This window comes from Chlamydotis macqueenii, chromosome 5 (assembly GCF_036417535.1).
Source record: "Chlamydotis macqueenii isolate bChlMac1 chromosome 5, bChlMac1.mat, whole genome shotgun sequence".
Taxonomy (NCBI): Eukaryota; Metazoa; Chordata; class Aves; order Otidiformes; family Otididae; genus Chlamydotis; species Chlamydotis macqueenii.
The window spans coordinates 62,203,341-62,226,794 of NC_141560.1; the positions used below are offsets into that span (position 1 = coordinate 62,203,341).

Consider the following 23,454-nt stretch of genomic DNA (forward strand, 5'->3'; position numbering starts at 1 on the left):
TTACACTCTACCAAGTAAAGGGAAAGTGTTTAGTCATCATCATCTTAGAAAAACTAGACTGTTCTTGTGATTTGAATTAAATAAGAGGATCATGTAGGAATATACGCTGCAGACTGAAGAAAAAGTTATAACCTATCAAAAAAGGGTACTCTCAGCCCAGGGCACATGTAAGAAATCTGTACGTTGTGGCATCCACAAATAATGCTTTTTATTGTATTATTTTAACAAAATAATCATTAAGTTTAAGAATTTTAATCCTGAAATGCTATGATCTGAACACACCAGAATGATACTGTCTTGTTGGTGAAGTAACATTCCTGATGCATGGAGTGAGCTGAGATTCTGTCCTTTCGTGGGATGAGTCACGAGATCTGTCACTTGATCTGCGTCTGTCCCTGGATCTCTCATGTCCACCACTTGCACCATGGAGGCTCATTTTTGTGTAGTCTATTCCTTTAGCAATACGAGATGAGGTACTGAAAAAAGAAATGAGAAACGTTCAGCATTTTGGAATATCAGAAACATTGCACATTTACATTTTAAAGGTATTCACATGCCATGTATATGTTTTGAAGATTACTATTATCCACTTCCATTTTCTTTGCTGTACTCATGTTTATATGAACAATTATTTGGATCATTAAGTAGACAGCAAGAATTACCCGTTTATTGCTGTGTGATCTAGAGACACTGTCTGATCAGTTGAGCCTGCCTGTGCACTTGTATTCACAGAAATCCCTTCCAGAACAGGTAAGTCAAATACAACTGAGCATTTTGTTTTGATTCTTACTGTTAAATTACATGTTCTAATCAAGTCATGAAATTAAAAGTTAGGGGTCGTTTTTTTCCAGTTAAATCTATTTTGGAAAACCCTTTGCAGAGCACAAGCTTTCAGTATTGTCTTTGCTTTTTTTGCAACTTGCCCTTTACAAAGATAGACAGCTGTAAACTACTTGATCCATCAAGACATAGCAGTCAAGGGTTTATTTCTTCTGTGCATTCTTTTTAAAATTTTCAGTTACTCTTAGAAGGAACAATAGTAAGCCACTAAAACCCAGACAGCAAACATATGAACTATATTATTAAAGCTAAGACTTACAGCACTGTCAGTAACAAGTAGGACATTTGTTCTAAACTAGCAAGTTTTAATGTAACAGTGCAAGATCTTTTTTAGACTGATGAAGCCTTGAACTCCTTAAACTAAGATATTGACTACCTTTTGCAATTAATTATTAAACCTACCAAGAAACCCAGTCAGTTTCAAGATCAGTACTCTCAGAAACCATCTAAAAATTCAATATCAACTTACAACAGTTATTGTTGAATTTTACAAAAAAAAAAAATACTTAATTTGAACTCTTTAAAATAGAAATGTTTATATTAGGACAGCAGAGACATATCTGTGTCCTTGCACCCCACTGGAACTCCTAACTCAGTACCCTTCCTATTTGCTTTTCAAGTGTGGGTGTGACAACACTCCTTATTTGCGGGTTTAACTGAAGAACTTTTCAAAAGCCTCAGGTACTGGATAACCAAGACAGATGTCTGCACAGCTACCAGGTCTGACAAAGAAGGGTAACATTTTGCCACAGGAGCATCAATGCCCCACTTGCTCGCAACCTGCAAATTCTTCAGCTTTTACCAAGAGACCTTAAATACAACTACTAGGAATGCTGTAGGATTCAAGAACGCAAAGAGATAAGAATAATGACCTAGCTGAGAAAAACACCGCAGATTTTAAAAGCACAAACTGTACAAGCAAGTTGAGCAGAATGTTCTCTTTTCAAGTTGCTTAGAAGTAATGACAAAAAAAAAAAAAGATCAAGACTATTTTAAAAAGTGAGTATCTACCATAACAACCTTCAGCTTCAGGTTTCAGTAACCGATCAGAACAAAAAGGTTATGATAGATCTCACACAGTTTGCATTGGCACAAAATTAGTATTAGCACAATGCAAAGAATAAGAAATATACCTCTCAGCTAAGGAACAGAAGCCTATTTGAATGAGGGAAGCTACCCTATTTGAATAAGGGAAGGATCTTGTATCTGTTAAAGGAGAAGTTTGGTGCAGAGAGAATCTGCTGCAATACTGTTTCCTGCCAAGCTTAAAATATCCTGCAATAAGACATGCATCTTTAGGATATGAAGTCAGCCAAAGGTCTATTGAATAAAGTAAAAGAACTGCAAGCCTTGCTTATGGCTGGAAGCGCTCAGATTTACAGTTCAAGAATAAAGATGATCCAACCACTTTCAACAAAAGGAAATACAATTTTCCTCAAGACTTCCAATGCAATTCTGAACATATTAAGATACGTAGCATTTCAGCATAGCTAACGTGTCTCCTTACTTGCTTTACCTTTCTATTAGGGAAAGGTAAATTCTGTATTACGAAAGTAAAATGTGCAAAAGTTTGCAAGAGTGAGATCTGCAAACCTCCCTTTCAAGAACACCAACAATTTAGGAAAAATCTTTGCACCTTTTCTTCCACATAGATACGCATACAAAACATAACCATTTTAATAGGTACAAAATATATCCACAAATTATGAAAAATGTGTATTACAGCCTATGATTAAAATCTAACTTGACACCAAAGTCTGACCCCTGTTTATATATGATATTCATTACTACTACAGCTAAACTTCCCAAGAAATAGTCAAACTAAAAAACAAAACAAAACACACCAACCAATTACCTCGGTATCTCATCTGCGCCTTTGTATTTGCTCATCATGGTATAACCAACTATCCCACAAAAGGGTGTGGGTGGAGGGGGTGTGTGTGTGGAGTACCAAAACACATCACATACATAACAGCCCTGTGACAAAATATCTCAGTAAATCCTAATAAAGCCCCATGTGATTAGGCCTTTGTTAAAGCAGCGCTTTGATCCTAGCCCTGATAATACTTCTAATCATGCTGTGAGAAACCAGAATTTTGCAGGTGCCACATTTATAGTATCAAAAGGTATGACTCACTATTTCTCAGTAGCTAAAGTACTCTAGTTGCTTTGAATAAGGGAAACACAAAAGAAAATGAAACCGAACCACTGGAAGGATAATGCAGGCTTATCACGCATTTGGGCAGAGCAGACATGAATTACCCTTTAACAGGGAAGGCAATTAAAATACGATTCTTAATCCAGAAAACCATCTAAAGCCACATTACCCTCTAAGCAGTGATTCAGAGTTCACACTGAAGTAGGGCAAACTCTGGTTAATAATCTCTTTACCAGGGTGAGAAAAACAGGTGCTACAGGAAGTAACACTGACTCAGCTAGCATCATACTTCCTCCTTAGTCACGTCTGAATAAAGGACTAAACACGCTGGGCATGACTGTTTCAGCTGAGCTTTCCCAGTATCGGAACTGGGGCTACTTCTGCCTTGGAACATACAGCCACCAAGCCTGTGAGGAAAGGGGCAGCGCACGCAGAGTAACACACCTCCTGCTGCCAGACACATCCATCCCTTCTGAGCACGGACACACGAACCATCAATTCAGCACACTGCACTACACTACAAAAGAGGCAGAGGTTGCCAGCTGGAGGAGGACAGGACCGTTAAATATTAAATCAATTCCTTCTGAAACGGATAGATTAGTAAATAATTTCTAAAAGCTGTTCAAATTGCAGCTGGTCACACCATTCAGTTGCTCTGCTTCTGTATTGTACCTTCCTCCCTTTAGTGTACAGATTGATGCTGTGAGACTGGCACTTCATCTGTTAGTCAGAAGACGCAAGATGTAAGCCATAATTGCAAGACTTCAGAGAATTCAAGCAGTTTGGCTTGAGACAGTACCACCTGAATCACGAATTTTCACTCAATAACAGCCATCTAAAATGTCAATCTTAAATCTCATAGGTGTTGAGTCACACTACACGAAAAAAAACAAATGAATTTCTTTGGTCTGTTGGATACATACTCTACAAAATCTGAAGTTCCATTTGTTCAACAGCATGTGTACTCAAGATAAATACTACCACTGAAACACAACTTTGCTCTACAATAAAAAAAGACAATGAAAATGAGTTTAAATCTGAAAAAAAAAAAAAAAAGAAAATAAAGAGGTGGAATTTAGCAAGTTGGAAGAGACAGTCACTGGCTTTACCCTGCAATATTTCACTGGGAAAACTGTCACTGTGATATTCTACCAGTTAGTCTGAAAAAGGAGTTACATCTGTGGCCACTACATATGAAAGATGACCTGTGGCTTATATTTTCCTGTAAAGAGGCTTAGAAAAAGTTGCATGTGTTCAAAGAGGTAAAGACATCAGAACTATCAATTTTATTTATTTATTTATTTATAGAAGGGCTTGTTAATAATATCATTCTCCCACCCACTCCCAATAAAGCCACTGGGGACAGGAGGCTGTTTCTGCAATGGAATGCAAAAACCCTTTGCTCCATACTAGCAATTCAAAACTTGTTCGGAGTTACTACTTCACACATTATTAAGACCAAAACATTCACTCTCTCTCCTCATAGTTTTAAAATACTGATTTCTTAAGCTGATAACTAAGACTTGGCAGTGCATTTTGTTCGAGAAGTCCTAATGTTTGTAGAAAATGGAACGTTAACTACAAACCTGTCTCCAGTGACACAGGCAAGCCAAACTGGTTTTCACTAGGGAGTTCCACAGCAGTGTCAACCCAGCTACCTACTTACACAGATGGAAAAGGGACTGACAAAAGCAGAGCTGCCCTATTTGCAAGAACAGGCAAACTGTTAGGAAGTACTGCGGTTCACAGAAGCATTATGCAGGCTAGATAAAACACCAGTACTTCTCAAACAGCAGTGAATCACTGATAATTAAAAGTGCCAGGAAGCTGTTGGTGTTATGCGGCACCTGGCTGCCATACTATATTAATCTGTAATATCAGCCTACAACAGTCAATGCAGCTCTGCACAATGCATTATTTCAAGCCTCCAAGAAAGTAATTATTGTTTCAGATGTCTATTTTGCTCTGTAAAGAAGTATTTGCAAAGTCAGCTTTCAATTAATTTCCCAGCCAACGACCACCAGCTGCACGCTGTGCTGTGGAAACCACAGGCAATGACTGAGGCACAACACCAGCCCATAAACAAAATTTTCTCTTGTGTCCTTAATAACATATTGCATTTAATTTAAAACAGTAAGAGAGAAAAAAACTCCAGCATTTTAAACCCACAGCTTCATTTCCTCATTCACTAAAACTGGAAAAAAACTCCATATATTTAGACCATCTAGTATCCAAAAGTTCATAAAGGAAAGGTAAGAGAGTCTTGCTTTATCAACTACTTTCATACAGCAGGAAAAGACTCAACAAACAAACATCCAACCCTATGAATATTGGTATATTTAGACAATCTTCTGAAATTCAATAGAGTTTTTTTCTGGCTACAAAGGAACACTGGGACACTAGCACTGGACCCATTCATGAACTTTAGGTAAGTGATAGAATTTATTTCCTCTCTCAGTCAAGGATCAAGGAAGCTCTGCATTTGTAAAGGTAAGAGGCATTTTCTTTAAAAGCAGCTGCCTCACAAAGAAAAGCAAGCTTAAGGCTTTATTTAAGCAAACTTATTTAATATGATGTAAAGGAAGAAAAAGGGTACCATCAAAATGGCACACTTGTCATACTGGTATGCTTCCTATTTTTGCAGTAAGTGAAGAGTTGTTTTTAAAAAATGTAAATGCTCTTCAATTTAATGATGCTTTGGAGTCATCTGTGGAAGAAGAGCTTCAGTTTGTCTTTATACATAACAACATATTGGTCTGAACTTATTACTAATGATTAAAAGAAGTCATTAAACTGAATTAATTCTACTGCCAAAACAATTAGCATGTATTCCAATACAAAGCTTCATGTGCATCCTACTGAATACTGCCAATAAACACACTTGTTTTATAAAACAGGCTCTTGTCTACACAGAATTATAGTGCTAAATCAATACACTTATTACCCCCAAAACCACCTTAAAACCTTATCTAAATGAAAAGGATGCAGCAGTGGAATCTTAACCGAGACTTTCACCCTTTTATTCTCCCTTTATCTTGTAAAACTTATATTAACCAACTCTTCTTAAAAATAGAAACTTAGATCCAATCCCTTCCTAGGGTATTTCACATAATCAACACTTGTAGACTAAGGCTATAGAGCTTTACTTATACACTAAGTTACAGATATAATGCTATAAGGCTTTAGAAGAAAATAAATCTGCTCTGCTCATATTGCTAGGACTTACACAATGACAATGCTTATGCCCCTCTTCCCTCTTCCCTCCCCCTCCCCCGAAGTCTGTTCTTTGTCAGCAGACATTTCAATTGACCAGTGCACACAAAGGACAGTACTTTTCCTCATTCTTCTCTTGAATAATGCCCACAGATTATTCCTGTTAATGAATACGCACCTTCCTCTTGTATCTATCAGGGAGGAAACACAAAAGCATGGAAATAATTTTGAAATCAGAGCACAAAGGAATTCTGTTCCTTCCAAGAAGGCAGCTTTGAAAGCCAGATCAGCATCCTTTGGCATTACTTGTTAAGTTCAGCATATTTGATATTTCCATCATTTCTTCAGTAGTTCACTGCACCATCAGCAAGCCTCACTTTTTCCTCCATCATCTTCCTCTCAAGGATAAGAGATTGTAGCTATACAGTCCATTAAGTGCTCAAAGACGCAAACCCCTCTAGATACTAATTCAATTCAATTTCTCACAGTCACTGACTCAGCCATGCGTAGTGCAATACTGACGTCTGACCTCACAGCCTCCTGTGAGCTGAATTCATACTTGCTGTTTCCCCATCTCTAAGCAGCCATTGGGTACCGCGACTGACAGGCAGGGTGGGGAGCGTGCGAGAGGAGAGCAGCTCGGTACTGTGCCAAGTACCATCTGCGAAGCTATTTCTAGTCCTGCCAGCTTGTCGGGTTTCAGCACACAAACATCACATCTGAAAAGGTTATTGCTAACTTTCTCTTGTCACATCTCTCATTTGTGATCATGATCATTCAAGATAGATGAATCCATGCAAATTTCAAGGGACGATTAATTTGTTCCTGTAAAGTCTGCCTGGATTAATATGTAAAATGAATTCACCTTTCACTGAGTTCATGAGCAGGTCTAGCAATAGCCTTTTGAGAACAAGGTAGCACAGCCTCTATTTTTTAACTACAAACATCCCTTTTCCAGCAAATCTAAGCCAGGAAAAATATACTATGCTTTGTGACAACCTAAATATTAGCATATAATTCCACTAATCAGTATGTTTACTGAGCAGAAATCAGTTCGTGAAGTCCTGATGCAGTGCATCTTCATATCAATAGGTCATCAAATGCTTGACAAGTCAAGTCCACTGCGCACAAAATGCAACAAAGCAAATTAATACATGTGTCAGGATAAAATTTTCTGAAAGTTTTTTTTTCTCTGGAGAAGGATAAGTAAGCATTATGCTACAGTTTTTTTTAAAATGACTTTTTAGAATGTCTGTAGGCTGTTTTAAGGAGACACAATACACTGGAAGAATAGTTTAAAAGCAAATCTTACAATAAATAAAAGTCAAGATGTCATAAGTGGTAGTGGAAATGGAAATATGATGAAAACTGAAGGAATAAGGGGGACTGTTCAGTGCAAGATTGCTGTTATAAAGAGGAAGTCAGTAAGACAAAAGACTTGTGATTAGAAAGGCAGGAGAGCATTGGCACTCCAGACTGAAGAGTGCCCTCTTTAGCCGTGGAAGGAAAATTTCTGCTCACAAAATTTCAACTACCTGAACTAGTGAATCTTCTGTTTTTAGGGTCTTGTGAGGGTTCACACAACCACCCTCCCCTTACCACAGAGACAGAATAACCATCACAGTCTTGTAAGCCTTTTCTTCCCTTCAAAGTAAGCCATGGAAGACATGGAAGACATGGTTGTAATAAGATGTATAGAAAGCATGCTTGAGAGAAGGTTTTTCCAGCATGTTTTTGCCTCCAATAGAACAGTCCCCAGCAGCAAGAAAAAGTGCAAGTGCACCCCCAAGTTCTTTCAGCACTGGTTCCCTCTTTTCTCCATAGCAAAATTAGCAAGTTTTATTCCCCTTTACTCCTATTTCAGGTAGAAAGAACATGCTATGGAGGGATTGATTAGCTTCTAGCTCCCACAAAACTATCCCTCAGGTCAGGATATGCATCCATCAAAATTCTGTAGAAGCATGGTTGGGGCTCAACCTCCAGTAAGGAAGCCCTCAAAGCCCTCTCAGCTTAATTTGGGAAGTGCTACAGAATTTTTCCTCAGCTCAACATAGCTATTTTATGAACACTTTCCCACTCCAAAATCCTTAAATATTCACATAATTTTGGTCTTCAGTAGGCTCTGTCAACCATGAGTAATGTATTTCTTAGTAATTCAGTTCCATTTCAGGAAGGAAACAACAAAAAAATTCCATGAGTGTTCAGTTGCCAAAGGGATTTTTCAAGCAGCAAGGAATTAGCCTTTATGCAGGTATACATTCACACCTTAGGACTTTGGTCAAGCTACCCAAACATTTGACCTCCACAAAAGAATACTTGTCTTTATTTATATACCAATTCCTACTCCATTTCCAAAATGGGATGTTAGGTAAAAATCAAAGTTTAAGAAACTCAGAAGCATATTCTCCTTCTTGGAACTGGAAAGTACTTCCATCTATTAAAAAACAGCTTCAGAAGTTCAAATTCAAAAGAACTGGGTCCAAACACTTACTGAACCTTTATGTAGCCATTATAGTTTCTACTTTCAGAGTAGAAAGGAGCAGATAGCAATGTAGAAAAAAGTTGTCCATAAAAAAGTTCTAGCACATAATAGTTCTGAGCATCATAGCTTCATCTCTACAGTGCTTTGCAGCTTAAATAAAAGTCAGGGTCTGATCAAGTTTTGCATGATGCCAAAGTCCACCACAAATAATGTCTCTTGATATTTGGCAAAGGCCATTTGTGTGCTGGAGAAGTTCAAGAGGATTTAGTGTGTTTTCGCACATAAAGTCACTAAGTTTTCCTTCTCAGCAGTGTTCACAACCTGCTGTTTCAGAAATGATGTCAAAAAGGAAGGAAAAAACAAACAAACAAACAACAAAACACTGCCCCCCCCCCCCCCAACACCCACAAAAACGCCACCACAACCAAAACTGTTTAAGACCACTCATTATACCTTAGATACCTTACAAAAGGCTGGTAGACTGATGATTTTGAAAGCAATCACCGAGTGCAGTCCATGTTTTTAGATTCCAAGAACATCTCTTACCAGCCCACCTCAATTTCATCTGAGGGCTTTACATCCTGGTGCCAACAAAATCTAGATGAAGATATCTTGATCTGTCAATACCATGTCGCAATTAAAAGCAGGCATGTTTGCAGTTAACTTAAAGGAGATGACGCACAGTAATTCATAGACTATGACCTGAACTCATGGCAAAATCAAGTCTAATTATTTTCATGTCATACATTGTGTAGGCCTGCCCCACGCTATAAAATGTTCAACTGCAGAAACTCAATTTACAAGAAGAGAAATAAAACCTGTCCTGTAGTGGAAAACAGATTATACATTCTGATATCATTCCAGAAATGAGAATCCCTTTTGGGGATGCTTCCTGTACTTACAAAACGTTGAGGCAAGTGGCACTTCCATTCACAACCCATGAATGCATCTTCCCAGCACGCAAAAATAATATTAGGGAAAAAGATTCTCAGCATTCAGCATCTGCACATTAACTTGTCATCTATGGAAAATTTTTCAAAGAAGCTGAAGATTTTCAAAGATTCAAGAGATTCAATAGTCGTGACAACAGAAACACAGCACAGTCACATTCTGTTCATCAACGCAGCAGAGCAGGCAGAACTTAGAATCTAATACTATCTATATAGAATGAACAAACAAGGAACTATTAAATGGGACTAAAACATAAGCAGATTTAGGAAATTAAATCCAGGACAAATCTTATGGAAGGCAAATTTAAGCCACAGATTTTTTACCACAACTCCAGAGAAAGCACTTAGTACAACAGAATGAGGATTAAAGTCTTCCAACAACAACAAAACCTACAGCACTATAGAGAAATTACATGTGGAAAACTAATAACAAATGAAAAATTAAATAGAAAATACAGAACAGCAATACCTAATAATGAAAATATGAATTCAGAGACCATTTGCTTGAACCTTACTTAGCCAGTGTTTAGTCAACATATGGTTCCTGAAAGTTTTCTTCCATCTTATTCGGGTACTTAAATAAAAAGCACCTCAAGGATTCTTGTAATAGCTTGGACAAACAATACTGTTTGTATCATTAGTTACAGTCAGCTTTAATACCATATGATTTCATCCTGTCAGTCTCCTTAGATTAATACCCAGGATCATCTGCATTATATTTTCATTCTTTATTTTCTCAATCTCTCCCTTCCGAGTTTTCTGTTACATTGCCCATTTCAGAACAAGAAAGAAAAAGGAGAGAAAACAATGGTATAACCTGCCAGAGGTTTCAAAAATTGGACACTCACCAAACTAGAAAGAAAAAGATATAACGCTGATCAGTGTAATGATATACATTATACATGATATCAGTGTAGTTAATACATACACCCCTTAGACAGTTTTGCTACATATCCTTTGCCTCAGCACAGTGAAGGGAGCAGAGTCCCGTGGTTATCCTTGCTGCCACATAAGCCTTACATATAGAAAACATAATCTAGGACTGTGAGCTGTCTTTCTGTAAGTCTAGAAAACTATCCAAGCTATTTTAAGAATGTTAAGGCTGGAGGATTAAACACTCCAAAGCATCAAGAAGAGACAAGCTGAGCCTCTATCTTAAATATAACTCCCTTGTTGAGATTTACTGTAAAGTTCTTATTTCACCATTACACTTTTCAAACTTGAAGTACTTGTTTTCCTTATGATAACAAGGCATATTTGGAAAGTGCAAGACAAATAAGACTGCAGTACTCAAACCTTTTAACAAAGCAGTTCTGTTCAAGTTATACCATTAAAACTTATGTCTCCAAAAGCATTTTTCTCCTCACACTGCATTTTTCACACAGACTTTCACTTGCTGGGAGAAAAAGTGTCAATTAAGACAGAAATTATAGTAATATGTCTGTATTCAGCCACCCAAAATCCAATTATTTTGTTTAGGCTTTTGAATGAAGTACACTATTTTCCAATAATTGGATTCTGTGAAGTAATCAACTATTTCCAAGGAACAAAGTAACAAAATATTTCTCCTGTATTTATCCCTTATTCTATTAAGACCTCAAACTGTTAGGTGGATTCTCATTCTCAAAGCTTTCCAAAACGGGTCTACATTATTGGGGGGGGGGCACAGACCAAATCAGAAAAACAAACAAACACAGATGTTAGCTTGAATACTATATCCCTACCACACACATTAAAAGCTTCCACAGAACACTGGCGGTTCAGCATTATATTGGAAACAAATTGTGTTTCGCCAGAAATATGTCCAACCTAGCTGCAATTATTTTAGAGGCACAGATTTCATATCTTCTGATGTGCGAACCTTGAATTCAGATCGTACAAAGTGATCAACAGTAGCCTTTCTGAAAGGCATAGGCCATAGACTTCCTTCAGCTAACTCCTATCTGCATCAAATAATCTTTTCAGAAAGCTGCACAGCTTTTTATTTAAACATTTCCCCAAAATAGAAAATCCACAACAGAATACACATGGTAAGACACATGCACTGTTTCTCTGGACTGGATTTACTTAGTGTCAGCTTCCAGCCACTACACTTTATTACAAATTTGCCTACTGACTAAAGCTCATTATCATAATACTATTTCTGCAAGGATCTTTAAAGACCGATCAATAATACATCATTATCTAACCTTAGACTTTTCCCTGTCTCAACAGGTATTTAGTAACTTCTACGTCTTCAGAATCACCTCTAATCAAAATCTTCCCTGAACTGCTGATACCAGACTTCCAGTAACTCCACTATACATCCAACAGCTGTATTAGCCCTTTTGACCACAGGATGTTACTGGAGACTTATGTTCAATCGACTACCCATTGAGAGAGTGTTCAACTCAATGATGTAGTCTACAAAAATGGCCTACATTCTTTGTTCCTAAATGTGTATTTAGTCATACGAAGAATGCATGGTTATTTGCACCCAGTTTACCAAACCACTCAGACCATATGCTATTAATGAATCCTTTTAATTATTTAACACTCCCCATCGTGGGTCATCTGCATCAGTATCAGTTTTATGTTTCATTCCAGATCACCAGTCATGGGAGGTAGCACGGGATCAGAGAACTACTGGACTCAGCAATGAATCACCCATTTACAATTACACTCCAAGACGTGACAGTGAACAGCCCTCAACTCGCATACAATGCGTTATATTGTTCATGTGCTGATACTGCACAACATTCTGATCCTAAATAAGAAGCACAGATCAACCACTTACCAGATACCATCATCTTAACAAAAACTATCAGCTGTACAAAGCTATATTCCCTAAGTCTATACTGACCAGTAGCACCAGCCACCCTCTTCAATTATGTGTTAACCATCCCATTATTCACATCACAGACAGGCCTATAATTACGTGGGTCTCCCTGTGAGCCCTTTAATTATTGGGGCATTCTTTTTCCTGCCCTCTTGGATGTCTCACAATTATACAAGATTTAATGACAAGCCAATAACCCACAACATTAATTGTCCATAGAATACTTTGGGCAACACTTGAATCCAGTTTATCTAAATCTATGCAATAAAAATGTGAATTAAACTGCTGAGATTGAATGTGCTCCTGTCCTGGTTCTGGCCAGGATAGAGTTAATATTTACCTGAGCTGGGTGGAGAACTGAATCCCCCTATGGCTGGGATAGTTAACTAATTAGCTAACAGCTGACATCATGCTCAGTATATAAGCGAGGAGGGTGCTGAAGGGAGGCCCTCCTAGTTGGAAGAGACTGGATGTGGAGATCTGTTGTGAGCTATTTTACTGTATTTGTGTTCCATCACTGTCTTGTTTTCTTCTGTCATTACTGTTAAATTTACTTTTTGTTCAATCTCAACCCGCGTGTTTGGTTTTTTTTTTCCTGGTTTTCTTTTTTTTGTCAAATCTCCTCCTATTCTCTCGGAGAGTGGGGGGAGTGAGAGAGAGACTGCGCAGTCTGGTCCCCGTTGGGGCTGAACTACGACAGCTCCTTAGCTCTTTTCCTACCATCTTGCAAGTGGGAAAGCTTAAATCACTAACAATTTTAGCTAGCTAACAGAGATGTTTTAGTTATATGTAGCACTCCTAAAAGGGCAAAGTACTTGGAAGACACATGCTTCTTTGGATGCTTATATATGTTTCCAGCAACGTGCTTTGTCACATACATTTGCTAGGTGACTAACTGCTTCGCTCAGTTCATTTTTGAACACTATCTGCTGGAAAAACACTAATTAACTTCACAATGTCTTCAAATCAGGAAGCATTCAAAAACATTCTCACAGTGAGGGATACAGGTGAAAGCACGATCTGACACACAGCTTTACAAAGAAAGTGCTACAGAGCATGATGCTTGCATGCAAGCAACTATTAGACATCACTGTGAACAAGCTGCACGAATTTTAAGTATGCTACTTAACAGAGTACCAACAACTAAAAAGTGATGAACAGGAAATAACTCCTAGTAAGCACCCCCCAAAAATTAATATATATAACCACTCAACTGGTGTCTCGATATGCACACAAGGCATTTAGTTTTTTAAAGGCGGCTAAAATCCCACCCACAGCAAAACAAATCTAAGCACAGATTAGGGAAGCTGACAAATCAGTTAGGTTAGAAAATATATTTTAAAAGAATGAAGAAGCGTTCCTTTTAAGAAGAACTACAAAATTTATGACAGGACTTGCCACAACCAAATACAGTAGCATTTAGAACGGACTTTTATTGTAGTTTTTTTAGATGCAATAGATGGTACACAGCACCTACCTTGAATGTTTACAAAGTTTACGAGGTCTATTATGCAATTTCCGATCCCAATTCTCTGGATCACTGGAGTTACTGTCATAAGGATGAGGCCGTCCTGCCATTCCACTGCCAGCTTCCTCACACTACTGCTCTGAAAAGCACACATGCAGCACTCACAACCTACATTAAGAAAGCAGTGTTTACCTTTAAATAATGCCACACAGAAAAAAAAAAAAAAAAAAAAAAGACATGCAGTATTTAGTGTTGTTAGGTTTTGGGTTTGTAAATAAAAATTACAGAAAATAGGATATACTGAAGCACAACTTCTAAATTGCATCACAATAATATTCTATATATTTTGCTGATACCTGCACTAAAAGATTATTTTGTTACAAGAAATACAATTCTATAAATGTTGGCAGACAATTTCAGTTTTGGCACAATTAACTTCAGTATGTCCACACAGAAAAGTCACTGGTTATAAAACACAAGGCAAACACATAATAATTTTCTTTCAACTGTACAAAGTTAATTCAAAGAAAGATCCCAACTGTAGAAGAGAAATCAACAGTTTTACAATTTGAATGGCTGACCAAGAGGAAAAGAGGATTAAGGTTAATAAACAGTTATGTCTGAGTCCTTACTCCAGAATGGAATCAACAGCAATCCATAGAAACATTCAATGTAGTAAAGTTTCACTGACTTTTGCAGAAAAGACAAAAATTGAATAGAAAATTAGACATTACAAGCCCACCCTTCCTTGACTAGGATCCAATATTACGTTCAAGTCCCACTAAAATTCACTCATAGATTAAACAACCTTGTGACTGTCAATGAAGATAGCCAATCTTAAATGACTACTGTTCAAGTCATACCTATAAGTGACACGTGTAGCAAGAGAGTTGTAGAGTTCAGAATGACCTGGTTACAAAAATGAAAAAGTAGCCAGTGAACAGTTGATGATAGTACAGCATCTGGAAAAAAAAAAATCGAATTACAGATAGATAAGCCTGCCAAGTAATGGAAATATAAGCCTACTATGTTTCTCTAAAATTTTAAGCTAAGTATTTAAGAAACATCACCTCTTCCCCCCTTTATTATACTTCTGTTACATTCAATGAAACTTATCCTCTTTGCAACTGAGTCCCAAAGGAACTGAGACTTCTTTAAAACAAAGTAGCTTCTCAAATAAAAAGTCCCTCTAGCAATGGAAAATAGAAAAGCTCTTCTGATAAATTTAGGTTCTCTTAGCTAAATTTAGACCCAATTTTTTTTATTACAGGGAAATGGTAGAGAACAAGCTTCTTAAAAATGTTAGTTCCATATGAGTTTTTCCTCCATGTTCAGTTCTAACAAAGAACACAGATTTTCTACCAAGTATACAATCTCCACCACAGGGTTGGGGTTTTTTCCTGTTATGTTTTCCATAATTAAACACATTTTGATTGGAAGACTCGTATGGTCAGGTGTCCATATAGAGTCAGGAAAGAAAAAAACATTTTATCTAAAATCACAGGAAATACTCAACTTTCTCACAAGAAAAAAAAAAAAAAAAAAGCGGCTCTGGTAAGTATTTCATTGTGTATTACCTGGAAATTCTGATTATCAAAACATGGTCATTGTGTGATGATACTACACAAACATAGACAGTTACAAGATTTACACATTTCTCAGGTGTATTTAGATGCTTAACAAGGAAAAACCTACAGCCTATTTCAGAACAGAACAAGTATTATTAAGGAGACAACGGGAAGGAAGGCTGGTTTATAAATCCAGATGAGAGTTACTTCAGCAGCAGTCATTCAGAACTTAGGTGCAATATGACATACCATTTTCATACATGAGCAACACAAAAATAAAGACCCCTTTTATCCTGAATTGAAACAAATTGTGTTCATTAGATTGAGTCACACAAGATACACAGCAAGACTTGCTACTCGTGCCAACAACAGGGTTTAGAATAAAAAATGAAGATGGGTAGTCTCCTAGCACAACACCATAGCTCTCATTCTGCAATCACTCCCAGCTACTGACTACTGCAAGGTCCTGCTTTGACTCCCCTATTTGTTGAAGCACCACAGTGACAGGCTCACTTAGCACCACGTTTCTTTTCAAGCTTTTGTTTGTTTCCACAAATTCTCTCTTCCCTTTAAAACCATCTAAAAGACTTAAAAACACCTCACCCTCTCAAAGTGGACCAAAGCAGGTGCCTTATGAGAAACAGGTTGTCATCCAGCAGCTAGTTCTTATTTGTTTCACTGAAGACATGAGTATTTGAGTTTAGCTTTCACACTGGAAAGACATGTAAAATAAGCTGGTTTTATGAGAACTACAGGTGAAAGGACAATTTAAAATCACTTTCTTAAATTGTCTCACACTCTCTGCCTTCTCCCCATCTTTCACTGAATTAAAGTACCAGATTCCACAGGAGGGTACAGGTTCATATACACTTAAAAGAAAAAGAACGTTTTAAGTAGGATCAGTTCCTCTATCTGCTAGGTCAGTTCCTCAATCTCCTTTGCTATGCAGCTACATGCTTAAGCCATTATGAACAATAGATGACACAGAAGGACAGAAACAAACAAGTGGGACTGCTCCTCATGCACAACAGTTTTCCCTTTTCCCAGCTTAAAGCATATGAGGAACCCCAGCAGTATTACTGATGAAATACCAGATGAGCACACAACTCAGAACTAGATCACAGTTAGGAAAAGAAGATAACGATCTGGAAGTGTCCAAGGCCGCATCTTGTGAAACTCCTAATACAGTTCAAAGCATGTCACACTATGAACTTGTGAACAAGAAACAGTCTTCCCTCCATCCTCCACTCAGCAGGATATTAACCAGTAACACTTCCCTAAGAAACAATTTGCTGTAACACAGCCAATATTGGGGTTTTTTTTCCTTCTTGACCATTGTTACTAATGCTTTTGTGCTGATGACAAACAAATATATTTACCAATTTTATTTTAGGTTTTAACAAACTTGTAAGACCATAAATAAGGACATTCCTCTATGGAAAATAGACGTTTTCCATTAGCAAATGCTGTAAAGTAACTAGTCCGCCCAGTTAATTTTTAAATACTTCTGCAAATCCATTTTTTTTCTGCAATAGAAAATAATTGTGGTTGAAGCTATTTTTTTTTTTTGCATGGATTAACACTGTGAGCAACAAAGAAAGCATTTTTTGCAGAATATTCTGGCCTTATGCGTAAAACAAAAAACGTGCAAGAGAGATGGCCCCAGATACTATTCATTGCCTCCCATGAAATCAAGAAACTGCCTCTGAAACGTTGATAAAGGCCAAAAGGTACTGGAAGTACAGGAAATAAGGAAAAAAATAAAATCCAAATATCATTTGTAGATCACAAAACACTGTCATACTGGCCAAACTGATTGCCATTCTAATTAGCTAATAAGCAATTCTCCAGGTCTACAGAATGATTTCTTACCTCTCTGCAGAAAGCTAATGCTCCAGAGAATTAGCACTGGGAGTAATAGTGTAAAATAGGAAATCACGAAGTAAGACTTCAATTTTCAAAGCTTTCAACACAGACAGCTAGAATACTTGAGATTTGCTAACATCTACTTGAAGCCAGGATCATCACTAATTTATGAAAGTTGTAAGCTACTGTAATACAAAGGAATTGTAAAGGCAGACACCCAGAGGGTTTGGGAAGCTAACAGTCAATGTGGTAGAGCCACCCTAGGCGTTGCAAAATACAATAATTAATGTGTTTACACCACTACTTGAAAAGCTCATGAAAGGATGTATCATACACTAACTTGTGATAGCTGTAGAACAGATTATGTTAAATAATAGTTAAAGCATATTCAGCTCTGTGCCATGACAAAATACAACGCACATAATATGCACAGCAGATTAAGCAAGATTTAGACAACATCAGATGGCGGACAGAAGTGGATATATACTTTTGTGAGAGACGGGACTTGCACTCTTCAAGGTACTGCAGGTGAGGGGAGGGAAAAAAAAAAAAGAAGAAAAAAGAAAAAAGGTCTCTGGAAATCTTTCAGGAAAGGCTTACAATATCACTGTTTCAAGCCAGTCAGCCACACTATATTTATTAAGAATACTTCTATAGGCTGCAAAGCTCTAGCATCTTACTAAAAAAGACTATTAAAATAGCCTGAATTTTTGAGGCAGATGCCTAAAATGTCATCTTCTGGACACTAGCTCATGAGGTGGAACAAAGAACCGATTGCTCCAGCTGTCAGTATAGAAGACAACATGCAAATAACTAACACATAACACTTCAGGCAGCTACTCAGCTTTAAGCCTTAGTCAGAAGCATTTCCTAAAGTAGGACAGGTTTCAGAAGCTCATCTGCTCTAACCTGCTCCATTAGTGAAATACACTGTAAAGGTGAACCAGGATAATCGGAAAGATCCAATAGACAAGTAACCAGCTAGGATAAAACCTAGCATTAGCTGTGACAGAGAAACTCCATGATTCAGATTTAGGCTTTCTGTAAGGGGTGACAGTCTGCTGTTCGCCGCCTATAGTCACCAAAGCACAAAAGCAGCAACAACAAAAACTTGTAAGTAAGATTTACTGGGAATGTGAGCACAGTGACATTACATCCTAATTAAGAAATGCAGTTCAACATACACATGCTCATAATGCAAGCACCATATATCATGGAAATCCATACATGCCAAGTGAGTTTCTTGCAAACTAGTGCAGACATCAGCCACAATTCAATCAAATAAAGTGGCTTTATAAATTATCATCATTGAAATGTTATCAAACTGATGCCGATTAAAGCATAGCTAAGAAACACCCTTTGCAATACAGTCTCAATATTAACATAGCAGGTCAAGATTGAAGCTTCTCTTAATGAATAAGAAGTGGAAAAAAAAAAAAAAAGAGCAGTCACATCACATGAAGCTGATGAAATTCCTTTTTCTATAACACTATGAGCAACAGAGATCTAGTAACTATCCTGCAGGCTTTAACTTTATAATTCCTAAAAGGAACATGACAATAAAACATCTGATATCAGAAGCTTAAAAAGTAAAAGGCAGATGATTCCCAACTCCCCCTCTGTATTAGGATTCATTGTGTAAAAAGCTCAGCGGATTGAGCAACTTCTCCCACACAAAAGTAGAATTACGGTTACCAATGCAGGAAAACGGAGCAGAACCTTACTTCTTGCTGCTACCAGCCCCATCCTCTGTGGCCCACCAATACAAGACAGAAAGCAGACAGACACAGAGCTTTATAAAACTCTGCATCGGTAACAAGATGAACAGCATGAAAGAGTATCATGTGGATCTCCTGAAGAAACAAGCAAGGCCTATACTCATGGTTGTACCCAAGCAGTAAGCAAGAAAATCCCTAATAATTTTTCACATTTTAAATGAATTCTAGATTAGCTTTTGATTTTATACATAGAGATACACACTTTTACTGATAAGCAACAGCACAGGGCCAAGATTTATGCAACAGTGCTAAATGAAAGCTGTGCTGAAAGAAATTAGCACATGGTGAAATTTTGGTTTTTGTGTATGCATACAGGACAAAACAGCCCCAGCCTCAAGTATACGCTCTACAAAAGCATACAGTTTATAACAGTTGATTGGCGATTACATTTGTGCCTAATTTAATAAGTGGTGTCATCCACATATCAGCCGTTTACCATTTTCAAATGCAATGGTGCCTAAAAGGAAAATCGGGCTTCAAGAAGAAATTTAATGTCAATGAGAGCTGCTTTAACTTCTTGTCTTTCTTAACCCTCAGTTTCCTCGTCATTAACACGCTGGGCAAAAGCACAAAGCTGAAAAAGCTCGTAAGAACAGTGTCAAACAGCATCATCAGTAGACTGCAATGACGACCACGGGCAGGATGTAACAGACTATGCTGAGTTTTTGATACAGAAATGGGACAAATTGAGAGGTAATACGCAAAGCCTTTTGGCAGAAGATTTGTGTGTCTTAAAAGAAATAAAAAAAAATCTGCGATGTTTTGCAAGAAAGAGACAAAGACAAGAGACAAAGTCAAAGACAAATCCATGCTGACAGACCTGCAAAGCAAAACCAGTGGGGCAGTTTTCCTTAACTACAGAGAAATAGCTTAAAAAAAAGAAAATCAGGTAGTTCCTTTTGACTATACTTGTGTTCAAACTACATGAATTCAAGGTAACCTACACAAGATGATGCAGAGACAATTTACAGGTTTTTAGTTCAGGTAAAAGAAAACAATTGTCAACTATTAGGTTACAAACTGTGAATACTGTGAGGCTGAGAGTTTCAATTATATTTCTGGATCATCTAATTCAATAGCAAATTCAAGAAAGAAAGAGAGGGTCTTCCAGGGAAAGGATCACCAAAGCTGAAGTAACAACAGAGATAAGTACTCTAAATGAATCACTGAAGATGACTCATGAAGAAAAAAGGCAAACACAAATAAGACACTCAAAAGGCTACCCAGAATTCAGGTTTTAACCATGTACTCGAATTTGTAAGAAGCAGCCAACAGTAAAGAACAAAAAGATACAACGCTCAACCACTACTTTGGACGAAGAAGCCAGACAAGTGATAGAAACAAACCTGGAAAAGGTCTGTGATGGAGCTGGAACCAAATTCTGAAAGAAAAGAGTTCTAGAGTGACATGTTTGATGGGATCAGAGATAAAAAGGAAAAAGATGCAGAAGCAATAGCTAGAAACTAAAGTAAATTTAAAGGGAAAAAAAAGCAGTTATAGGCAACTGCAACACATAATTGTAATACGGCAGATTTCTCATACAAGGAATTTATATTTTCTGCAAATAAAATATGGTTATGTGACAAAAAGTTTTATAAAGATATTGAACTCATTATGAAATAATTTGAGTAGGAAAATCCATGCTTAGGGATTATGCAAAATTAACTGTTCTCAGGAATTACACGATAGCTGTCAGGCAGACCTAAACAACAATACTGTCTCTGTTCAGCCCTCACAGCAAGCGCACGTTTTACCAATAAACCTTACACGATTAAAACCAGTAATTTAAGTGGTGTTCAGCCTACTCACGGCACCACACGTAACAGAGCCACCAAGGCACAGCGGCCTGACGAAGGTACTCCTTCCACGACGCTTTTACCGTGTAAAAGCTTCAGCACACGACCTGTCGCAGGCGGCAGGGCAGCCCGAACCACGGCCCGCGGACAGGTGCCTCGCCTCGGCTGAGGTACCCGGCAACGCCAGGTACCACCGCCCCGCTCCCTCACAGGGGCCAGGGCCACTGCTCGCTCGTGCCAGCACCACGGCAGAGCCACGGACGGGCCGGCCTCCCGCAAATCCTGCGGGGGAACAACCCAGGAGCCGCGGCCGAGAGTCGGGCCGGAGGGGCACGCCGCCGCTCGCACCCTTCGCCGGCTCGGCCGCAGCGGCAACGGCCCTGGTCGCGGGGGAGCGGCCCGCCAGAGCTGGCAGACAGCCTCCACGCAGCCGACCGGCCCGGGCCCTCAGCTGCGCCGCCTCCGCCCGCCACTCACCCGCGCGGCGCCGCCGCCGCCGCCGCCGCCGCCGCGTCACCACCTCTCGCCGCCGCCACCGGCCGCTGCACCCAGGCCCGGCAACCGCCGCCGCCAGATCTCGCGAGATCCTCCCAGCGCGCAGAGGAGGAGGAGGCGGCGGCGCCGAGATCTCACGAGACTGGCGGGGCAGGGGGCGGGGCGCGAGGCGACGCCGTTGCCAGGGGCGGGCCGGCGCGGTGAGGTGGCGGTTGCTACGGCGTGGCGGGGCGGCGGCGGCGGGCCGAGCCCGGGGCCGCTCCGCGGGGCCGCGCCGCCAAAACAGGCGGAGCGTGCCGCGAGGGTGGAGGCTGCCGGGCGGAGGCCCTGAGCGGCGGGGCTGGAGAGCGAGCGCCGCCCGCCGGCGGGAAAAGCTGCTCCTCGGTTGCCGCCGCGGGAAGGTAACGGGAAGAGGGGAGGCGGCTGAGCCGAACGTTCCCCTGCAGCGCTGCACTGAGGAACGACCGTTACCGGGTTTACATGGCAGCAGCACGTACCCAGCACCCGGGCCTCTGGTCTCGCCTCATGGCGGAAAATAAACCAAAACTGGGCCCCAACTGTATTCAGATCTAAAGACAACATTTGTCCCTTTTCCAAGGTATTTCCTACAGCACCATTATTAAATACAGGCAGAGCTTGACTGCCATGTCAGGTGAAAGGACTGCAGAACTCTAGACAATAAGTATATTGAAGCAGATGGGAACTAGTGCAGAGTTCGGGAGGAGGAAGAGAAGGAGCAAATCTCTGCCCAAACTTTTGAATGTTTATCTGTTATCCTTTGTGCACTGTGGGAAGCCAGTTTGGTTGCACAGTGGATATTTTGGGGCAGCCCCACTGTGAAGATCAACCACCATGTATGAAGTCGTCTCAGAATCTCATAAAATGCTGTTCTAAGCCACTGTTGGACCAGATCTCCCAGGGAAAAAATGCAGGTAAGAGGGAACACGAATCTGTATCCTACTGATGGGTGTATTCACCTTGAGCAGTGGTTCTGATTTAACCTCTGGTGGAGGAAGTTGACAAATTTGTTATCAGATTCCAGAGGCTGGAACTCTACAGCCAATGCCTCTTGTGTGCTGCTTATATATCTGACAGAGCATCCTCCACTTTCAGGAAGACCTAAGTATTAATCTAAAGATTCAGTGAGTGTACACCTCTGGACTTGCCTGATACTAACTACTTCAGGCCAGGAATATTAGACAGACCAGTTGTAGACCTTATGCTCACTGGGGAGAGGAGGGAAAAAAACCCTTTGTGTCTTTGCTGTATTGAAATGCCCCATAAAAGACACAAGATTTGCTACAATATACAGCAAAACATGAATCTGCCAAATGAATTCTGTTTTCCATCCTTTAACAATAAGCACAGAGATAAACCACACAGTTCTAGAAATCCACCAGGAGAACAATGACAGCCAAGCAGCCCGTACAAAAGCTGCCAGAATGCGCTAACTAGGCGAGGAGTCAGATGTTACATCCTATTCAACAGTGAGCTGAGCAATATTAAACAGTAGTATTTACCACAGCCAAAGTCAGAAGCAGCTAAGAAACCCAAGTCACTAGCCATTAAATCACCAGCAGTAGGTTTTACCTACAGATTTTACAATTTGTCTAGTTTTTGTTACAGTTCTTGTCATTTTGGCTTTGTTACTTTTTCATGGGTTTGGTTTTTTTTCACATGCTACTGTTTTACTTCCACTAAGGATGAATATTCGTATTTGTGCTTGTTGTTTCAATTATGAGTCATGAGTGAGAAACACGATTGCATTTCTTTTCACTAAGAATTTTATAAAAGACACATGTGTATAATAGATGTCCATCTGCACAGGATAGGTCTTTGAGGACATAAGTCTTAGCAAAAAGCCCTCGTCAGACCAGAAAGGAAGGTTTTCTGCCTTGAAAGGAAGTATGTGCATAAAAACCGCGTTCTTCATGGAGGAAAGAAGAGGCCTTCTTAAAACACTTAATCTTTGGAAGACTGATCCCGTGGATGTGAAGGGATGCAGACCTAAAACTTTTCTAA

The 23,454-nt window shown here is 39.2% G+C and overlaps 1 protein-coding gene across 8 annotated transcripts in view; it reads right to left on the bottom strand.

The window, feature by feature from the left end:
• BTBD10 (BTB domain containing 10) overlaps window positions 1-21,497 on the bottom strand; it is a 30,688-nt gene extending 9,191 nt beyond the window's left edge. Inside the window, exons 1-4 of one of the 8 annotated variants that reach the window (XM_086750074.1) lie at window positions 21,455-21,476; window positions 14,793-14,891; window positions 13,939-14,097; window positions 283-476 (exon numbers count right to left, since the gene is read on the bottom strand). In XM_086750074.1, coding sequence (XP_086606200.1) covers window positions 283-476; window positions 13,939-14,039 — 295 coding nt within the window. In that variant the 5' untranslated portion in view covers window positions 14,040-14,097; window positions 14,793-14,891; window positions 21,455-21,476. Of the gene's footprint in view, window positions 1-282; window positions 477-6,389; window positions 6,576-13,938; window positions 14,122-14,792; window positions 14,892-16,100; window positions 16,228-21,454 lie in introns of those variants that run through there. The other 7 variants (XM_086750076.1, XM_086750079.1, XM_086750078.1 and 4 more) reach the window with 7 other exon arrangements.
• Window positions 21,498-23,454: the final 1,957 nt, after the last annotated feature.